Below are 19771 nucleotides of genomic sequence, written 5' to 3'. Positions count from 1 at the left end.
CATGACTTTTGTACTTTGTTTTTATTGAGACTAACTGGGAAAACAGGATAAGTTAGAATGTACAGTGAAACGAAGTTATCAAACCAGAAGCAAACGACAAGGAATATTTGCATTCTTTATCAGACTCATATTGCCCATGAAAAAAAACCTAGTGTATAAAATCTTTTTAAAAGATTGTAAAAAAAAAAAGGCATAGCTTGTAACAAGTGGCACTTGAAAACGTAATTGGCAGATTGGTTCTTTTTTGATACTTGATTAAAATGAGTTGATTACATTAGGCCAAAATATTGGCGACAAATATCAACACCGATCATTTTAGTATATCCATTTTACAATATGCACATATTATACCATCGTGGACTAGTGTTGCATAGCTTGTACTCAGTGGCCAAACAATTATTACAGAAACTCCGGTGTTGATTCAAACTGGGCGAGTAAAAGGCTCAAGTTGAAACATGATTAATGATTAATCACATTGACAGACAATTTTAATAACTTGAGGCATTCTTCTGTTTGGCGGTACTGGTCGACAGAGAAAGCAAAGCCCTACTGCCTGGGGACTGGTAAAGGGTTAGCATGATACACATCTCAGTGTAGATCAATAACAATTACTCATGGTAAATAAATAGGCGTGGAGTTGAAAGTGCGCAACCACCATACAGTTAAATTCACTTTATATCATCCGAATACAACCGCCACACAAATTGATGTTTCATTGCACGACTGTCGCTCTAGTTGAAGGCACCAGGCTTGGATTACAGCTATCTCAACGCCTGTATTTTGCTTGTCGAGAGAAGAGCCTTCTTTCAGATCAGTCTGAATGTTTCAGTGTTAGGGTCAAACATGGGATGCACTATGTTTTGAGTCTTCGCCTAATGTCCAAACCATTTAATATTATAATGATGGGCTCTACATGGATCCAACAACAGCCCTCTCTGGCCGCAAGCAACACACTCATGAGTGCAAGGAACAGAATTCTCTTCCTTCAGAAGTCTGAATATCCAGATCCACTTAGCAGTTGTTTTTCAAAATAAGTATTTTAGCATCTTGTAAATCATTAGTGATATTCATCCAGCTATTGCTTCAGAATGTCACTATTTGTTTAGAGAACATCAGGTGGATTTGTAGTGGACACAATGGTTGAGTTTTACATAAGTTCCTTTTCCAGTCAATTCAAAAAGGCAGCGTTAAAAGAGTTGGGCCAGTTGTGACATCCTTTCTCAAATCACCGGTTGCTGCCACTTTAAATTCTAATAAATAACGGTCGCCTGCAGGTTGAAATGGTTGCGTTTTCGCACACTTTTCCAATGAAAATAGAGCAACTCTCAACTCTTAATAGCATTTTGGCCCTCTGTCATTGTGAAGAAAAACAACCGCTTCTGACACATCAATCATACCTGGAAATCAATACGGTGGCCTGCTAGGTAGGGAAGATGAGTGGCACTATAGCTACTTGACACCAATGGAATCGCAAATATGAACACTTTAGAGCACAGTACAGTAAAATGGCATTTATCAATACAGAGGACGAAAAGGCAGGGGTACCCAGAATAAAACACTCAGAAGAAAACGTGTGTCTTGGGTGGTGGCACTTCTCGTTAAACAATGTGTTGGTCACCGACGCGTACGGCTTTGGCTCTACTTAACACTGGAGCCCAAGGATGGAGAGGCCACACCATATCCTGATTCAATAAGAACCTGACATCCAACACCTACTCCTGAGGCTCAACATCCCATTCAGAATCAGGTAATACAAGGTACCAGGACTCACAATAGGATACGTTCCTCATCCCGTTCGCATTGGAGGACATGCTGCCAAGTGTGCTCACTGATGCCTTGGAAGAATGCGTTTCCTCCCCTAAACAGCCGTCTGTTCTACACGGACCAGGTCGGTCCCAAGGTCCGCAGGAACACTCTGCTGAGACATGTTACATCCTCGGGGATCCGCAGCGGGGTCATGCATGCGACCGTAGCTTGCGTTCCGGCCCGAGCCAAACCTCCCAACGAAGGCGGCTACAGGCGTGCACTCATCCTCTGGGTCGGTACAAAAGGCCTCTGTGCCCAGGCCCACACTTGGTTTATGATTTGTACGGAACAAGACACAGAGTGTGGCATTCAAGCAGCTCTCATGTGCAAACAGAGAGACTAACGGTCAGAGAGAATACAGGAGACTGACGGTTAGAGAATACTGCAAGCGGGCGCTGTGGTTTCATTGCACACCGACGGGGACGAGAAAACGGTTATAAAAAGGGTGTTGTATTACACCTTGGACTGACATTGGTCCCTGTCAACGAGAGAAGAGTCGTGAGTGGAAAATACATAACGGGCTGAGTGATAACATGCACACAAGCCAATGGTGTTTGTACAAGCACAATGTACAGCTCACACATGTTCAGAGCCACCAGCTTGATCCCTTTTGGTTTGGAAGCGTTGCCGAGGAGAGGGCACTTGGTACGGACGGGGACCTGGGCCTCCTGTTTACCAGCCGTTCACCCAATATGGGAAACTTAAGGGCCGGCGACCAGCTAGGGCTTCAGAGGAACAAAGGCAGAGCCCTTTCCCCCAAGCCGTGTGGAAGGAAAGGCAAGAAGACACGCTGTTTCTTCTCAATGGTCACCAGGATGAGCTATACACAGGAGAGGCGTGGCCGTCGGGTGACAAAACAGGGGTATCTTTTGGAGGAAAAGAGGTTCAATCAAACCTCTAATTTGTTTGCGTTAATGTCGTCACAAACAACACAAAGTGGTCAAAACGTGCCCTGAGAATTAGCGTTCACCGTTACCTCTTCGTAGCCAGCGTGAGCAGCCAATAAAGACATCTCTACGTTTATTGAACGTGCCGGACTGCTACAAGCTCGCTCCTGTTTGTTTAGCCTCTCACAAACACCTCCATGGTCAAACTGCAACAGTATAATCTACAGTCACAATCATAAGTATGAACACCCACAAGAAATACATAAGTTAAAGATGGACTCATAGCTACGTATTTTTATAGACCTGTTAATATAACAAAATGACGTGCAAACAAATCTATCCGTTTAGGTTTTAGAGAAGAAAAAAAAAAAGGTTGAAACCTAGAAGTAAAACTGTCTAAGTTTTTGAGCGATGTTAACAAACATCATCACATCATCTACATGGCTCTCATGCGCCTCGACACATCGCCTTCAGGAGAATCTCTGCTGCCTCACAGCCAAATCGTGTGATCAAAGTGCCGATGGAAGGTACAGAAGTGGTTTTAAAAAATAAAAAATTCATTTTACTCCCCTAAAAAGTTACTTTCACAAAAGGCCAATTCACAATCATTCGACAACTGGACCGATCCTGCGCTACATGCCTCTCGTCGGACCGTAACACTTCTGCATCCAATCCCCCCTCTCTGACCACATGACGCGTGTTTGAACCAGAGGGATAATACGAACCCGCGCCGACACCTCGCAGAAAGGCCCCAGAAAGAACGTCATGACGGGCCGGGAGCAGGTTGAGAGGCATCAGAGGAAGCTTTTACAGTGGTTTTAAAGAGCAGTGGGGAGCGAGGGATCGATCCCCCACGAAGGTTATGTTCAAAGTCACAGTGAGCAGGTGGAGGAGAGCGGGGGGAAGGGGGATCGGTAGTGGTGTGTACCTATACACCCTTTCTGTCAGAGTTCAGAGGGAGCGACGGTGTGGCAGTAGGGGTGACCGGCAGAGACGGTTCTCCAAGAACACCCGGCAGACGTGCAGGCTGACCTCAGACCTCCCGTGGTCCTCCTCCGCTCTCCGCCCCCTCTCCGCGGTCCATAGGGTCTCCCCTCTGCCCCCTCTTCACTGCAGCATCAGCTGCTTGAGGTTGTCGTGGAGGATGGTGTCCTTGACGTCGCGGAACACCAGGCGGATGTTCTCCGTGTTGATGGCCGTGGTGAAGTGGTGGTACAGGGGCTTCTGGGCCTGCTGCGCCGGCGGCTGCTCGCGCCGCTTGCCCCGGAAGCAGTCGACCAGGAAGCGCTGCACGTCGGCCAGGCTGCCCGGGTCGCCCGAGAACTCGGGGAAGTAGTCCCGGATCGACACGCGCGCCGCCACCTTGCGCTCCAGCAGGTCGAACTTGTTGAGGAAGAGGATGATGGAGACGTTGCTGAACACGCGGTTGTTCACGATCGTCTCGAAGATGTTGAGCGACTCGCTCAGGCGGTTGGTCTGCCGGTCCTCCATCAGCACCTGGGCGGGGGGGGAGGGAGACGCGTTACACACACACACACACCGTCTGCATTGTGTGTGTGTCACGCTAGGAGATGAAGGGGGCGTGGTTCACTGCTCCTCCACGCCTATCGGGTGAGGGGCATCGAATTCCAATTCAAATATTGGGCTTCGTTTATTATTAAAAATTAGAACAAAATCAAAGACATTCAGGAGGATCCATCAACTGCTTTGGTCAGCATTTGAATTATATTGTAAAAAATTGGATAGACTCCAAACTGTTATTAACTTGTAACTTAAGATTTTGGGATAACAACTCAAATAAAGGATGCACGTTTTTGGCGGTAAAAGGATATTTGTCAACGCTCGACGTCAACCATCGGCTGCTCTCTGGGCGTAATGGGTACCTAATTACCAAACACAACGTCAGTATCAATGTCTGCAGTACCTGGACCGATTACACCAGCAAAGAGAAGACACCTGCCCACCATGTCTGAAGTCACTCATTCGTCACAACATTCAGTCATCTTGGGGATTCTTTAGGGATTTCCAAGTGTTTCCCTGCACCCTTCAATACTGCAGAAAAGCATTGATCACCCATCTATAAAGGTAACCAGGCCTCACCTGGTCGTACTCAGAGGACGACACCAGGAACAGGATGGAGGTCACCGAGTCAAAGCACTCAAACCAGCGCCGGCGCTCAGAGCGCTGGCCGCCCACGTCCACCATCTTGAAGGGCACGTTCTTGATCTCAAAGTCATACTCGTGGATGCCTTTCGTGGGTTTCCTGGCCAAGAGGATGTCTTGCTGGCTGGGAAGGTAGTCCTAAAGGGGACAGGCAGAATGAGAGAGAAAGTAGAAGAAGCGAGTTGGGAGGGTATATGAGAATATAAATATATAAATAGAGTATTTCTTTCTTCATTTATACTACAGTTGCAGCGGTTTAAAGTGTAAATGGAGAGCTTCCATCATGACATCTAAACATTGATCATTCCACATCAACGTAACATTCTCAGGCTGTTAAAGCTGCAGTATGCAGGTTTTGCTGAGCAAGAAGCCCGCCTCATTTTGAATTCAGAATGGCCTCTCCTGTGTTCCTTTACTTCAAGCACCTAACTATCTCCCCACAGCCCACCAATAGGTTAGGGGGTTTGAACATTGTTCAAAGACAGGACCAGCTCTATTCACGCAAAGAGACAACACAGGTGCTATTGTGGGGGACAGATCGGCATTAAAGGAACAAGATATCGCTACGTGATCTAATAATTACCAACCTATCATTATTTATAGGTGGAGCATTTTTTGTTATTTTGGCCTCTTTTAAGCAATGAAATAGCTGATAAATACATTCATTATATCAACATAATATTTATTAATTATATTAAAAAAAAAATCTAAACAAGGCATTCAAGGCCTTGTGGTTCAGGCAGATGAAACTTACCGACTTGCCAAGCTTTTCCAAATTGTCCAGGAAATACTTGACCGACTCCCCCTAAGGAATAGAGAAGAGTTTCCCTGGTCAAGCACATGCATGTGATGGTAAAGCCAGTGAACCTAAAATCTTACTTTTGTTTTCAACTTCTTAGAATGTGTTCTATGAACTTCAACACAGTACTCATTTTATCATTAGCATAGACTAATTCAGATAAAAACATCCTATGTATTATCCAGTCTCCTACAGCCAGTTTGTGAATGTTTTTCTAAATCTGGTCCAGTTCTTTTCCGGGCGTCGACTTATCGGAGGCACTTTGACTTAACTAATACAGTGGCACAGAACCCGACAGGGTATGCATTAGCCATGGTGTGTTTGGATTAGGGATGCAACGCCGAAAATGGCCCAAAACATTATTTGCGGTTTCAGCCAAAGGCGTAAAAAGGCAGAAGAAAAATACCGAACATTTCTATTTTTGATGATGTGAGAAAAGAAAAACAACTGGTGTGAAATGAGCCGGGTGTACTTCATCAAAAGAGAGATTAAAAAAGAGCCGCACGTAAGTTTGTAGACAACTAAATGATGATACACGGAGGTGAAGAAAGAGCCGAGCGCACCTGTTCAAATGAATGATGAAATGAATGAAAAACAGCCACATTCGGTATTCGGTTTCGCTGTCGGCCAACTGTTTCAGTATATTCGGTTTCGGTTTCGGCCAAGAACTTTCCTTTCGGTGCATCCCTAGTTTGGATACGTGGTCGTCTGGCCAGCGGTTAATGGGTCCCAGAGAGGTTTACATTTCTCACACACTTATAGTAAAACGCCGTGGTTTGTGGCGCATTCAAATGCATTTATCATGTACACTGAACATTATAACACTGCACACTCTACAAATGAATAATGCATGGAAGTAAAATCTATGCGAGATGTATTTATTTATGTGTAACTAAACCAAGGACACGTTTTCTGCTGTAATCAACAACCAAACCCTATCACCCCTTCCATTAACTGACTCCCTCCCTGGGTTAACCATATGCTATTGCATGCAACTACCTCTCACAGGCTTATATGGTCACCCTGTCACCCGCTGAGCAAGCGTTGACGTGACAAACCCCTGCTCGGCTTAGTGAAACCCGGCCGCAGAACGACAAAACCCGATACCATGTTTAAAGGCGTGATTCGTTTGTCATTTAGAAAGCCCCGAATGCTGTCATCCCTACTGGTGGTAACCCAGTAACGTCACACCCGTTCCCCTTTCAGGTCCAAATAGAACAATGGAGGGCAGACAAAGACGACGGCCACGGAGACGGGTCTCGTCGTAGCGAGGGTTCCGCTTTCTAAGGTCATCTCTTGTAGACCCCAAAACAAGAGGGACGGTACTGTATGGCCCCACTTGTCGTTTGGTATGCATGGTCCACACGTACCAGCTGGAACTCTCTGCGCCGGTCGTAGGCCTGCTGGATGGCGGCGTCGGCCCAGAGGGCTCTGATGGAGGGGAGGTAGTGCTGGAACACCTTGGTCTCCACCGTGCCGTGCCCGCTGGTCATGGCCGAGCGCGTGTCGAAGGCCATCATGGTGCTCCCGTGCCGCTGGTTGGCATGGTCGCTCCAAGGGATGTGGAGCTTCTCCCGGGCGTCCACCAACACACGGACACCTGGAGGGAGGAGGAGCAGGGGGTCATTGTGGCACCGTGGGGGAACCCTCTAGACAGTGACACACACACACACACACACACACACACACACACACACACACACACACACACACACACACACACACACACACACACACACACACACACACACACACACCTAGTTGTAGGACTACATGCATGACTTTGTAGGTAGAAAATGAACTCGACCTTGAACACACCCAGGCAAAAGAGCGATTATGGCTTTAATAATATAGCCTGAAGAGAATACAATTGGGTGTTTTTGCCTTTTCTGTTGTTTCATCATCAAGAAGAGCGTCCGTTTGTTTCCGCTGCAGGTGTTTTAGCGCATCATGCAAAACACACCAACCAGCTTTTAATTAAATAATATTAATATAAATGGTATTAATAACTATAGACATTCACCCAAAACCAACGAAGGCTGTAATTACAGATCATATGACCAAGGGGGATAAATTGTGTGCAGGAGAAAAACAAGAATAGGCTGGCAAATTTTTTTTTGGCTTCTAATGGGGAGATCTTAAAAATGGTCCTAAATGGCCATGGTCAGAAGAGAGAGGGCCTGCTCCTGTACATGGGTCCAAGTCTCAATGTGAAAACACCCTTTGGTTTATATTTGTCTAATGTATTGTAGTATGCATGCAATTTGTGTGCCGGTTGCTAAGGAGCCCAAACTGTTAATGGGTACAACAAATAATCGTGTCTATAATTAACATTCAGTCAAACTTCAAGATGTGCATTAGGACATCATAAATGTCCTCACAGGAGGACAGCTACTGACTAAACCAGTAAATGAATTGATAACAGTAATTATCCCTTTGAATCATTGGGCTATTGGGCGTGTGGTGGACAATTAGTTAGAAAACATTTTATACTTAGTTTATGCAAAACTGTTTCTTAAGACACAATGCTAAGGTGGTAAAACAACGTAAATACAACATGACTCTTTTAGTATGATTGTAGTTTTTAGATCCTTGTGAAAATTGCGATTTAAACATTGACTATTACCAACAAAGCTTCGAGTTTCACACAAAAGAATGAACGGTGTTTGTGCTGAAGCTGAACAATCTTACTGGGTCCCACGGGCAGACAAGCACAAATAACATGGGCGTTTCTCAGCGGCTAGTCGGCTAGCTCTGCGCGCTACAGCCCGACGCCCGGCTGGGGCGAAAAGTGAGAAAGTGCTCCTCCACTCGGCGCTGCGGCGTCATGGTGAGACGGCTAGCACGGCTAGCAACTTCCTACTCCCGAGCTAACTGTCCACTTGCCCCTAACCCAATATACACAATCACGTATAAATACTACCAAACGACTTGATAAGACAGTGAGCCGTGCAGGGTTCGACTTTACCTTTTATCACGTTGCTAAAAATGGTTCCTCTGAACTCCTCCTTGGCCCTCTGATCGAAGTCTTGTCCGTGGATGATGCGCATCTGCTTGAGGAAAGTGGACTTGCCACTCTCGCCCGCTCCGAGCAGCAGAATCTTCACCAGGCGCTTCACATACGTTTTGTCTCGGTTGAGACACTTGTCTATTTCCTTCGATTTTCGTACTTGTTCCGCTTCGCTACTCGTGAGGAGACAGTTAGGAAAACATAGCGATAAAAGGGACCGGGACGGCAGGAAATCCGCCATTTTTGAAACAACTTCATCGATACAGGCGGCAGGGAGGCTCGTTCTCGCGTCTCGCACTGACGGGCGGGGCGCGATTGCGCTAATGTATATGGAGGCGAGTGGACTGCATGACTGCGCGGTGCTGTAGCTATGGGCTGTAGGGTATAGGCCTGTGAGTCATGATTAAGAAAGGGCTAGACATTCTAACTTTTAAGTATGCTTAGAAAAGCTTCTTAAAAGTCTTAACACACGAGATTTAGTAATTGACCTTTAGCTTGGTCCTATAAGCCTAATCATTCTTTAGTATACTTTAGTCTTTGATGATCCAAACTTTGAAAGTTGAATTGGTTAACTTGGAAAATAACTTTCTTAAAAGGGTGATTAAATGTCAAAATATATTGTTGGGTCCAGATGTAAAATTGCAGGTTATTTTAGTAACAACATTTCAAGTTGTTACATAGCAATAACCAACACAGGGACACGTTCATTACATTTAGAATGAATATATTAAGCATTTTCCAATTCAGAGTACTGTACTACTACTCAATTGTTTCAGTTTAGTTATTGTTCAGTAAAGCCCTGTTCAGAAAACATGGTGAAGAAAAAAATTATATTCTAAGATAAAATACACCTAATTCCTTTACGATGCATAACATTTAATAAAAAAAAAAATTGAACGGGTAAAAGCAAAAACAATTTTACTTCTCTAATTTAATTAAACTGCGACCGCCTGCAACAGCTTCGGCCCTTCCTAATGTTGGATATATCAGTTCACACATTCATATCCTAATGCATTTCCCTTTTGTTTGATGCCTGTTGGTGTGACTTGTGCAGTGCTTAAATTCTAGTTTATATTATTTAAATATGTAATTAAGTAAATAAACAAACTGGCTTATACGGTTTCGAAACTCTGGTACATGGTTACAAATATGTAATAAAGATAACGGAGAAAGAAAAGTATCACTTAATCGAATAGTGTTGGATATAATGAATGTAACATTGATGATGGCCTCATTGATCAGTAAAGCGCTATAAGGCCTATTTATTACTTGCAAACAAGGGTATTTGTGATCCTTGTACTGGTGACCAGACCTTAACCGGCGACATATTGTCTCTGCAAAACTCCAAAACTTTGATTTCACGAAAACTATAAGAAAGATTAATGAAAAGATTAATGAAAGACGAGTATTAAACAGCTCGTCAACGTGCGCTACTTGGTGTCGCACGCATGCTTGCTTGCACGTCGGTGTCTTGGACGCACGCGCGCGTGCGCAGTCAATCGCTCACGCAAACTGTGCGGTATTTAATTAAAAAAGGTAAATATGAGGCGGATGTAAAATAGAAAAAAAAAACGTGTTTCATTCTATTACCAAAACAATACTATAAATAATATTTAAATAAAAAAAATTAACATGGCCATAAACTTGCTTACGTGGTTGTGTCCGGAAGTTTATTTCTACTGTCTTCCGGGTTGTGTCAGCCAATGGGATTCAGTGGCGTCAATGAGCCTGCTACCAAGATGACTGTCAGTACGGCGGAGTCCCTCCGTGTCTCGGAGATTAAAGACCCTTGGGTCTTGTTTGAGCGCTACAACACTGAAGAAATTCGCCGAATAGAGCGCAAGGTCCGCGGCGAAATTGAACAGAAGAAGGAAGAGCTCAGGCAGATGGTAGGCGAGCGCTACCGGGATCTGATCGACGCGGCGGACACTATCGGAGAGATGAGACAGTGCTCGCAGAGCGTCGTCCTGTCTATCCAGGATATGAACCACTACTGTCAAAAGTTGAAACAAGGGAAGCCCAATAGAGAAACAATCGCTAAACAGGAGGTACGTTTCTTTATAGTTGCTGTTGCGTGCATGCCCTTCATGTGCAAGCTTCTATGTAGATGGAAACACGGTGTCAAAAGTGTGGCTCAGAATGGGGTTATTACATTTACATGACATGTAAATAGTGGGGAACGTCAAACTTTCACAACTTGTAGCCATATATTAAATTGTTCATGTCACGAAAATAGCTGTATTTGTATGTGAGAGATCTGTGTATCTGTCTAGCATTTGCATAGCTGGTATCCACGTTGTAATCGTTGTACCTTTTTTATTGTTACCCCAAAACGAATGTTTCAGACCCAGTTGAAATGTCAGGGAAAGTTCTACAACATGGCAGCACAGATCAGGCTCCTCCTGGAGATCCCCGAGTGTATCTGGAGTGCCATGGAGTCGTTGCAGTACCTCAAGGCCACCCAGCTCTACTTGCTCTGCTGCCACCTACACGGGATGCTGAAGCTGGAGACCGCCACAGGCCCTCACTGCAGCCCCATCCTAGCCCGCTTCCCCATACTCGTTCGTCAAGTGGCAACAACAGGACACTTCAGGTAACTCCACGTCATTATCATTGATTATTTGTTTACCATAGAATAGAGTACACCATCATTGATATGAATTAAGATGGATTCTTATAGAAAGTGAGCTGTGGTAAAGTTAACCGTGGTTTTCAAGAACATACATGTTTGATTTCATAATCTTTCTGAGCCTATCATTTATGTGCAAGATGAGTAAACTCAAAGCTACCAGCAGCTCATTTCGTTCCAGCCATTTCCCAGCATCCTACTGCTGTATGTTAGTGCCACGGCTTGTAGATCACAAAGGGGCAGGGGAAACTCTGGGAGGGATTCCCCAAATCACAGCCAACAATAATGCTATTTGACAGAAGGTTAGAATTGAGTTATAGGCTCTTAATAACAAAGGCATTAATATAAGACAGAACATTATTTTGATGTACCAGCCAGGGCATGGGGTAGAAGTCTAAACCAGAACACACTGACCTTGGAACGTGTGTCCTGGTATATAAAATAATCATATTATGAACATAAAAAGGGATTGTAGATAGAGAGGTAATTGTTTGAAGGTCCATGAACTTTATTAAGCTACTAATTACATGGTTTTATTGCGCAGTAAATCGGATGCTAAAAGGTGTTGTGATATTATTGTGATCTTTGTTGAAAGCTCAACTTTCAACCAAGATGTGAACAAAGGTTTCTCCCTACTCTTTCTCTCTGTCTCACACACACACACACACACACACACACACACACACACACACACACACACACACACACACACACACACACACACACACACACACGCGCGCGCGGGCAGGTCGGCCATCCTGCTCCACAGTAGGTCTCTGCTCCGGGGCCGGGCCGTGTCGGACCAGGCCATCGCCGAGGCCTTGGTGTCCACCATGCTGCTGGAGGACAGCTCACCTCGCCAGGCGCTCGCAGACTTCCTGCTGGCCAGGAAGTCCAGCATCTACCAGCTACTGAACCAGCCACAGCAAGGTATGTCTGAGGGGTTCACGGCGTAAATGTCATTTCACCTTTTATCACAGAACACCTGTTTTTAATATTATTTTACATTGACAGGGGCATTAACAGCCAACCAGATGTAATAAAGGATGTTGTTCCTCAGGGGCTGGGATCAAAGCCCAGGTGTGCAGCTTGGTGGAGCTGCTGGTTACCACTCTCTTCCAGGCCTACGCCGTCTTCTACATGCCCCCCGAAGGTGGCCACAGGCCTGGGGAGGGTGCACTGACCTGCGGCATACTCTTCTCCACCCTGGAGCACGTCACGTCCACGGTCCCCGCAGGTGAGAGTCGGATTAAAAGAGGAAAGAATGGTGTGTCAGTGTGGTACCGTTTGAGTAAGGCGTGTTTAAACCACTTTTGAACTTACAGGTAAAGATAAAAGGATATTGCAGGAGGAGATGAGCACAGGAAGCGTGTTCAGGTACCTCCCGTCGTCGGTCTCTGAGTTCCAGCCGGTGCTGCGGACGCTGGCGCGCCCCATCCAGAGGGAGCAGCTCCGCGACACGCTGCAGCAGTGGATCACCACGTACGTCGTTACCACTCTGCACGACTCTTCAGAAGGGCTTTAGGCCCTCCCTATGGGGCAGGGGCAGTGGGGTCCACAGTGAGAGCATTAGAAGATGTTTAGGAGCGGACTGAAGAACGGGTTCAACGTGCTCCGGGTTGGGGATCGGGTTAGAAATGCGAGCCAAGCTCGGGTGGGTCTCTTTTATTTTACAACATTGTGATTGTTTTTAAATATATGTTGTCGAATGGCAGCCAATCCTTCTTGACATGATTTTGCTGAGCTGTGTGTGATGGAACTAGAAGTGCACACTCTTCTCGACTTATAAAAAACGTAGTTAACGGATTAGATTCATCATCTATTTATTGAATTTCTTTACAATTCTTTGTGACGATTTAGATTGATTTGGATGTTGCCAATTAATCCAGATTGCTTGTTGGGTGTTTCCCCACTGTGTGACCCAAACGTCCCTTCGTCTTCTCAAGGTGTAAGGAGGACATCTGCAGCGGCATCAGTAGCCTGCTGGTGTATGTGACCAGCCTGAAGGCCCTGGCGGCCATCAGGGACGCTATCTGGGACCTCCTCTCCACTGACTCCATCAGCCTGCACTGGGGCAGTGTGTGTCAGTGCCTGCTGGAGCGCCCCCTGGATGTTTGGGAGGACTTCCTGCAGCATCTCTTCCTCCAGCGCCTGCAGGTGAGCTATAGCCTTTCCTCAGGGGAGGGTGCTGTCGTTTTACACACAGTCAATCAGAAGCAGTCGTCGGGTGTTGGCAGGTCGCTATAGATCCTCCCGTCTGCTTTCCATCGGCCCGTTCTCTCTCAAGGCCATCACTAAAGACGAAATGGACACCATCTCCGACAGCTCCACCCAGCTCCTCACCTCGGCCCTCCGGGATCTAGAGAGCCCCGCCCCCCAGGCCGCAGCGCCCCCTAAAGGCCACGGCGGGCGCTTTGAGTCGGACGTCGCCTCCTTCCTGTGGTCCGAGGCCCCGGGGGACCTGCTGAGCGACAGCGCCTGGGTGAGCGTGGCCCAGCGCGACCCGCAGCACCACAGCGGGCTGGCCATGAAGACGCTGGCGCTCACGCCCTGCGTGCAGAGCTTCTGCACCGCTCTGGACGCCAAGCTCCGGACCCGGCTGGACGACCTGCAGCACTACCTCCCCGTACAGGAACCAGGTGCGTGGTCGGGCTGCTGCATTGTGGGAAGAATCAGGATCACCGTTATTCAATGTCTCTCCCAAAAATAACTTTGATCAATACGATTTCAAAAATACACAAAATGGAAAATGTTCCAATCTAAAATAATACACAGATATGTATCCAGTTGTTCTGCCCTTTCTATAAATCATTTAAAAGAAATATTAATAAAAATAAAAAAACTCGACCGTTAATTTTGTGATCGTTTGACTCTAATCGCGAGCAAATTTCGATTAATCGCCCAGCCCTAACGCGTGGCTGAAGTATGCTGAATGTAAATGTTAGGCATTTGTGAACTTGTACAGTTGAATATAAACATATTCTGAAATCATTCAACACTAGAGAGTACGCAACGCTTGCATGTATTATTGTCTATAGGATGAACTAACCCTCTCAAGAGCAGTACATGTCAGCCTCAGCAAGGCTTCCTGAACCTCTGTCCCCCCCTCATGACGAACGTCTCTCTCTTCCCCGATCGCCAGGGTCCTCCTACCCCAGCCCGGCTCTCCAAGGCACCAGGCCGGCCAAGGGCCTCGCCGCATCAGCCTTCGATCGCTTCAAAGACGCCGCCGACGTGGAGCAGAGCTTACGGGACTCCTGCTTGGCCTGCGTCCAACAGATCCTGTCTCACATCCGGTCAGAGCTGTCCTCCGGCGAGCCCCGCCCCGACCTCGGCACGGTCCTCTTTGTGGCCCGCCTGTGCCAGTCCATGGGGGACCTGTGCACGAACCTCAGGCGCTGCGTCTTGGGGAGGGAGGGCAGCTCAGAGGCCGCCAGGGAGACCCCCAGACCGGGGAGGAAGCTGGGCAAGGCCAAGGCTCCGGCCCAGGTGGGGCCCGCCCAGGCCAGGTGGGTCGGCCTGAGGCGGGACCTCGGGGCCTGCAGCATGGACGCCTACCGCATCTGGAGCAGCGCCCTGTCCCAGGTAGAGCCCCCTCACACGGGTCGGATCATTACGTTTAGGGTTCAGGAGCACAGACCAGAGAAACCTCCGTGTGGTCCCTGTGGTCTTTATTCCGTTTGTTGGGGCCTTAAGTCGTTAAAGGTGACGTATTCTACCACCAGGTGTGAGTGGGATTGGCCGTTACAAGCCGTTCTGAAATCTCCCTCTTCTGACATCTCGATCGGGCGTGTCCACCTAGAGGTGGTATAATAGGTCACCTTTGATCCCTATAAGGACGGGCCGTGGATTATCGGCGTTCCAGGTACCGTCTAACCGGGGGCGATGATGTTCTGTACAGGCACTGGTGGATCATTTTGCAACGGCGCTCAATGCCGACACTCCCGGTGCCATCCTGAAAACGGCCACGAGCTGGGAGGAGCTAGAGATCCAGGAGGAGGCGGAGTCGGGCAGCAGTGTCACGTCCAAAATAAGACTTCCTGTGCAGGTGAGTCACTCGCCGCCAACGTTATGGAACTCTTTCCAAGCAAACACGTGTTTAGTTGACCATTGTGTGTGACTCCCTTTGTGGCCGGGTCTCCTCCAGCCCTCCTGGTTCGTCCAGGCGCTGCTGTTCCAGCTGTGCCTGGAGGTGAACAGAGTCGGCGGCCACGCCTTGCCGAGACCCACCTTGCATGAGCTGCTAAAGTCCTGCCTGGACCGGGTCCTCCATCACTACCACAGCATCACGCAGCAGACCCAGGACAAGGTGAGGGCGGGAAACACAACCGCACACGTCGTGTGCACCCACACATGAGTGGGCTAAAATGTGTGAGAGTAGAGAACATGGTGTGTTGTGTGCTCCGGGAACCAACGCCAGGTGAAGGGCCTGGCCGTGGTGATGGGCAGGGCAGGGGGTGAACGTGCACGCATCGGGTGGTGGGGGAAGGAACCAGAGCGACACTGGGCCATAACCGGGTCCTGCTTGTGTGCGTCTGCCTCCCAGGACCACGGCTTCCCCATGACCCAGACCAGAGCGCTGCAGCTGCTGTTTGACCTGCGGTACCTCTGCAGCACGCTGAGCCCCCGGCCGGAGGGGGGCCAGGGCGGGGGCTCGTCTCAGGACCCCAGGTCAGCTCCCGGCTCATCTGTTGGAGACTGGCTTCGCTCTCATTCCTCTGTTGTGTACATATTGGGCAAAAAAAAGATGTTTTCTTACCAAGACTTTTTTTTAAATGTTACCATGGCGATAGATCATCAGAGCCTCATGCAAACACATTTGCATATTCTTCTCCAACTTGATGTTTTGTGCTTGCGTGCATCTCATGCACGTTGGTCAAATAAGAAACCAAAGTACAGGAAAGGTTCCTTAATGCTGCGTGTACAAAGCTGCATTCCACCGGTTTGTAAATGAACGCACGAGGTCATGAGAGGATGAGTGATCATATATCGGTCTAAGGACACTCCGGCCCATTACTGCAGAACCACCGTTGAAAACTAAAGGCACTAGGACAACAAATTGCAGAGCTTGAAGTCCTTAAGTAAATCGTTAAAGAAAAGGTGTTGTACATAACGGGTCAGAAGTGGTATTCAAGCACCTACTGTCCTGCAGTACCACAAAAAATAAAATAGATTTGTTTTGCCAAGAAGCGATCAATGTGTCAACGTTGTTGTGTGCTTCAGGTGTTTTATATTAATACCGCAGAAATAGAATTGCAACACTTTGGTTGTCTGCTGCATTCAAAGCTCTCGAGTGTCTTACAGCAGCGTGTCTGTAAACATCTCCTCTGCTGACGGTCTCACCCCCCAAAATGGACGTCTCTGTTCCCTCTCATCTTCCAGGATCCAACAGGTCTGCGATTGGTTGGAGGGCTTCATAGATCCCTTTGATCTTGACGTGTTCACGGCACCACTCAGCGCCCACCTCAACCGCCTGTCCCAGAGGACCTCGGTACGGAGCCAACATGGCCCACAGAACGGATGGAACCTGTGAAAGGGCAATCGAGATCCTTGCTAGTGTCTTGTTGTATGAGATCAATTCGGCCTTTGATTGTGAAGCATTGTGGATGTGCACTTTTGTCCGTGCATTACTGGCTTTGGCCTTGCAGAAATCTGTTTTAATATTCTTCACAAATTGAATCGGAAATTGTATTTTTTATTCGCAGGTGCTTTTGGGGTTCTTAACAGACACAGAGAAACAATTTGTGCAGCGAAACAGTGCTGCGAGCTCCCAGGAGCAATACAACATCCTGCCTCTGGCAAGCAGCCAGATCAGGTAATACTGGAAGCATTGTCTGCAAAGGGTCCTTATTACAAAAGCCATGGTAGAATGAGTAAGCACAAAGGTGTGTGTGTGTGTGCAATCCTTGTAAGGAAATCAGCATCACAGCTTAATTAATTAAAAAAAAACGAATGGAAATGTATGCATAATAACTTCAACCTAAGCTACCCAGAAGCACAGTCAGTGGGTGTGAGTGTGGGTCTAAGCTTCTCTGTGGTCCTCTTCAGGTTTGGTCTGCTGCCTCTGAGCATGTCCAACACGAGGCACACCAAGGCGGGCCGACAGGCCGTCGATCCAGTGTCACGGGTGAGTTGCAGAAAAGGTTCAAGTGTGCGTTTGTGTGGTGGGATTCAAAGTGTTCTCAATTGACATGTCGACATTGCTGCCTTCATTCTTTTTTGGTTTTCACGTCTTGTTGCCTCACCCTGGGTAAACGCTGTCTGTTGCACTCTGCCTTTCCAGTATTTTGAATAGCCGGAGACCAAGGCAAGTTCATCTGTGCACTGTGTTGTTGCAGTGACGTTGTGTTTGTCTGTGTTTCTCGTTCTTGGTGTGCTGTGCTGGTCTCCCTACCCTGCGGGATGTATTTTAACATGCAGTGTGACTAGTTAGTTTTCCTCATCCTCCTTACATTTTGAATGGGTGCATAAGTTAACGGTTTAATATTTCACCTACTTTTGCATATATCCATACGCACCATCAACCCTGTGCAAAAATGACCAAATTCTTTTGACCCCCCGTTGAATATGAAGCAGTACATGTTTTACCACCCATTGACTTGCAACAATAATTGCATGATTGTTGGAACTTCTCTCTTGAAAAATGAGGCTAATAAGAAAAGGCTGTGAGTGATTAGCAACCATTTCCTAGCAACTTGTGTGAGCAAGCTGGTGGGTGGACCAGCTAGTCGAACCAGAGTCATGAAACGGATGGAGTGGGCCCTGTGTTGCATGCACTCTATGACCGCGTGTGGCCGGGAGTATGCCTGGTTCCCTCAAACTTCTTTATAAGTTTGTACTCTGCTTGATGCACAAGAATGAGAAAAAGTCTAAAATGATTGTGAATTAATGAACAGAGGGTCATGAAATGATGCAGAAAGTCAAAGATTTATTTTTCAGTTTTTCCTACACAGTCGTCATAATTGCTTAGGTTGATTCCTTACCAAGTGGGGTAGCATCTTTCCCCCCCACAGCATATATGCAAAATGGGTCAAATATTTATTTAACAATTAACATTTTTGGTGCCAATCAACAATTTGCTGTGTTTAGCTACTTACCTCATGATGTTGTTGTTTCTTCACTGCTTCACACTTGTTGGGGTGTTTATGGTGAGACGTTCAAGAAACCAACGGCCATTTTGAGTCTGATTTATCCGTCATTCCACTATTTTTCAACGTTTTAATACAAATTCGTAGTATAGTAGTTTAAAGAACCAATCATATAAATGTTAGTATTTACTCTTAGATGTTTGGCTGATTGGGTGTCTGAATCATGAACACTATTGAAAGGGCAATGCTTAGTTAAGAGAACTCTTCAAGGATCCATGATGTTTACTTCTCCCTGTCCATCTCCAGGCGACGCCCACCAACTCAGCCATAGATCACAGCTTCCGCCCGGGCAACCTCTTCAGACAGCTGGCCCACCACGAGGAGGAGCCCGCCGCCCCTTCCTTATTCAAGCTCAGCTGGCTCTCTGGCATGGCCAAATAGGCCTGTCCCCGTGTACATCGTTACGGACTTTGAAGGAACAATTTCAAATATGTCATCTATTTGGTGTATTCTGTTTTCAACCCTAACCAGTCGACCTTCTCTTTTGTAACAGTTGGTGCGGGATGATGAAGTGGTTTAGGTACATTCTGTCTTCTTCTATTAAACATTATGTTTCTGTAAAATCTAATATCAGCAAAGATTATCCTACTAAATTAAATCATTAAATATTTTATTATGTTACCAGGCGTCTTTGGTTTTACTTTGTGTGGAATACTTGTACATTTGTTTATTTTCTCTCGCCATAATGTTGGGCTAGCTGTGTCACTTAATAAAGCGACAGAATTGTAACCGCTGTTAACATGTCAATTGATCAATTTCCGATGTAGAATTAATAGCAATAGCAAAATATTTTTTGTTAAAGATACCTCCCACTGCCTAGTTTCTGTTTACTTCAGTCGACTATGGCCAAATGTTCAAAATCTTCCGTGAAACCAAACAAAGATTCAGAATATACTACAAACAGTATCATTTTTAATTTCCTACAAACCCTGTGGTGAATTGTGTCAAGATGACGATCATGCCCAGCAATCACTCAGGATTCATGTTTGTATGATAATATCCATTAAAAGAGGGTTTATAACGCAGCCAGCTGCAGGGAACGTTATATCAGCAAATCCTTCAGAAGCATCACAGAAACATTGAATAGGAATGGAAAAGGAAAGAACATGCTTATATATTGAAGGAAGCATCCAACAACATCAAAGGTTTGAAGTTACGTACGTATATAACTTATGTATTTCATTTGAAAGCTCTTGGCAGCCCGTCTTTTATTATGTAATCCTGTTTACTTGCACACGCTTGTTGGAAGCATACAATCATTACCAATATGAGTCTGCCCCCTGCCACGTGCCTAAGGGTGGCATTTATAGATATATTTTCAAAATGTGG

General features: G+C 46.5%; 2 protein-coding genes across 3 annotated transcripts; one reads left to right on the top strand and one right to left on the bottom strand.

Moving 5' to 3' along the window:
• Positions 1-2: 2 nt before the first annotated feature.
• LOC115530196 (guanine nucleotide-binding protein subunit alpha-13) lies at positions 3-9001 on the bottom strand. The gene is made up of 5 exons (XM_030339240.1): positions 8624-9001; positions 7026-7255; positions 5611-5661; positions 4794-4994; positions 3-4190 (listed from the first exon to the last, which is right to left on the bottom strand). The coding sequence occupies exons 1-5, from the start codon at positions 8904-8906 to the stop codon at positions 3801-3803; spliced, it is 1155 nt and encodes a 384-aa protein (XP_030195100.1). The 5' UTR covers positions 8907-9001; the 3' UTR covers positions 3-3800.
• A 1220-nt stretch (positions 9002-10221) lies between these two features.
• Positions 10222-19063, top strand: cog1 (component of oligomeric golgi complex 1). 2 transcript variants are annotated; one of them, XM_030339236.1, is made up of 16 exons: positions 10222-10713; positions 11011-11258; positions 12043-12224; positions 12355-12531; positions 12620-12776; positions 13241-13451; positions 13582-13933; positions 14437-14879; positions 15196-15342; positions 15442-15603; positions 15841-15965; positions 16677-16785; positions 17000-17109; positions 17343-17421; positions 17578-17601; positions 18689-19063. In XM_030339236.1, the coding sequence occupies exons 1-15, from the start codon at positions 10369-10371 to the stop codon at positions 17587-17589; spliced, it is 2859 nt and encodes a 952-aa protein (XP_030195096.1). In that variant the 5' UTR covers positions 10222-10368; the 3' UTR covers positions 17590-17601; positions 18689-19063. The 2 variants fall into 2 exon arrangements, with proteins under 2 accessions (XP_030195096.1, XP_030195095.1); XM_030339235.1 differs by lacking the exon at positions 17578-17601 and having other exon boundaries at positions 10233-10713.
• Positions 19064-19771: the final 708 nt, after the last annotated feature.

The sequence above is a fragment of the Gadus morhua genome, chromosome 2 (genome assembly GCF_902167405.1).
Source record: "Gadus morhua chromosome 2, gadMor3.0, whole genome shotgun sequence".
In the NCBI taxonomy this organism is placed as follows: domain Eukaryota; kingdom Metazoa; phylum Chordata; class Actinopteri; order Gadiformes; family Gadidae; genus Gadus; species Gadus morhua.
Note: the sequence above shows the minus strand (reverse complement) of the source record. Positions and strands in the feature narration are given on the sequence as shown.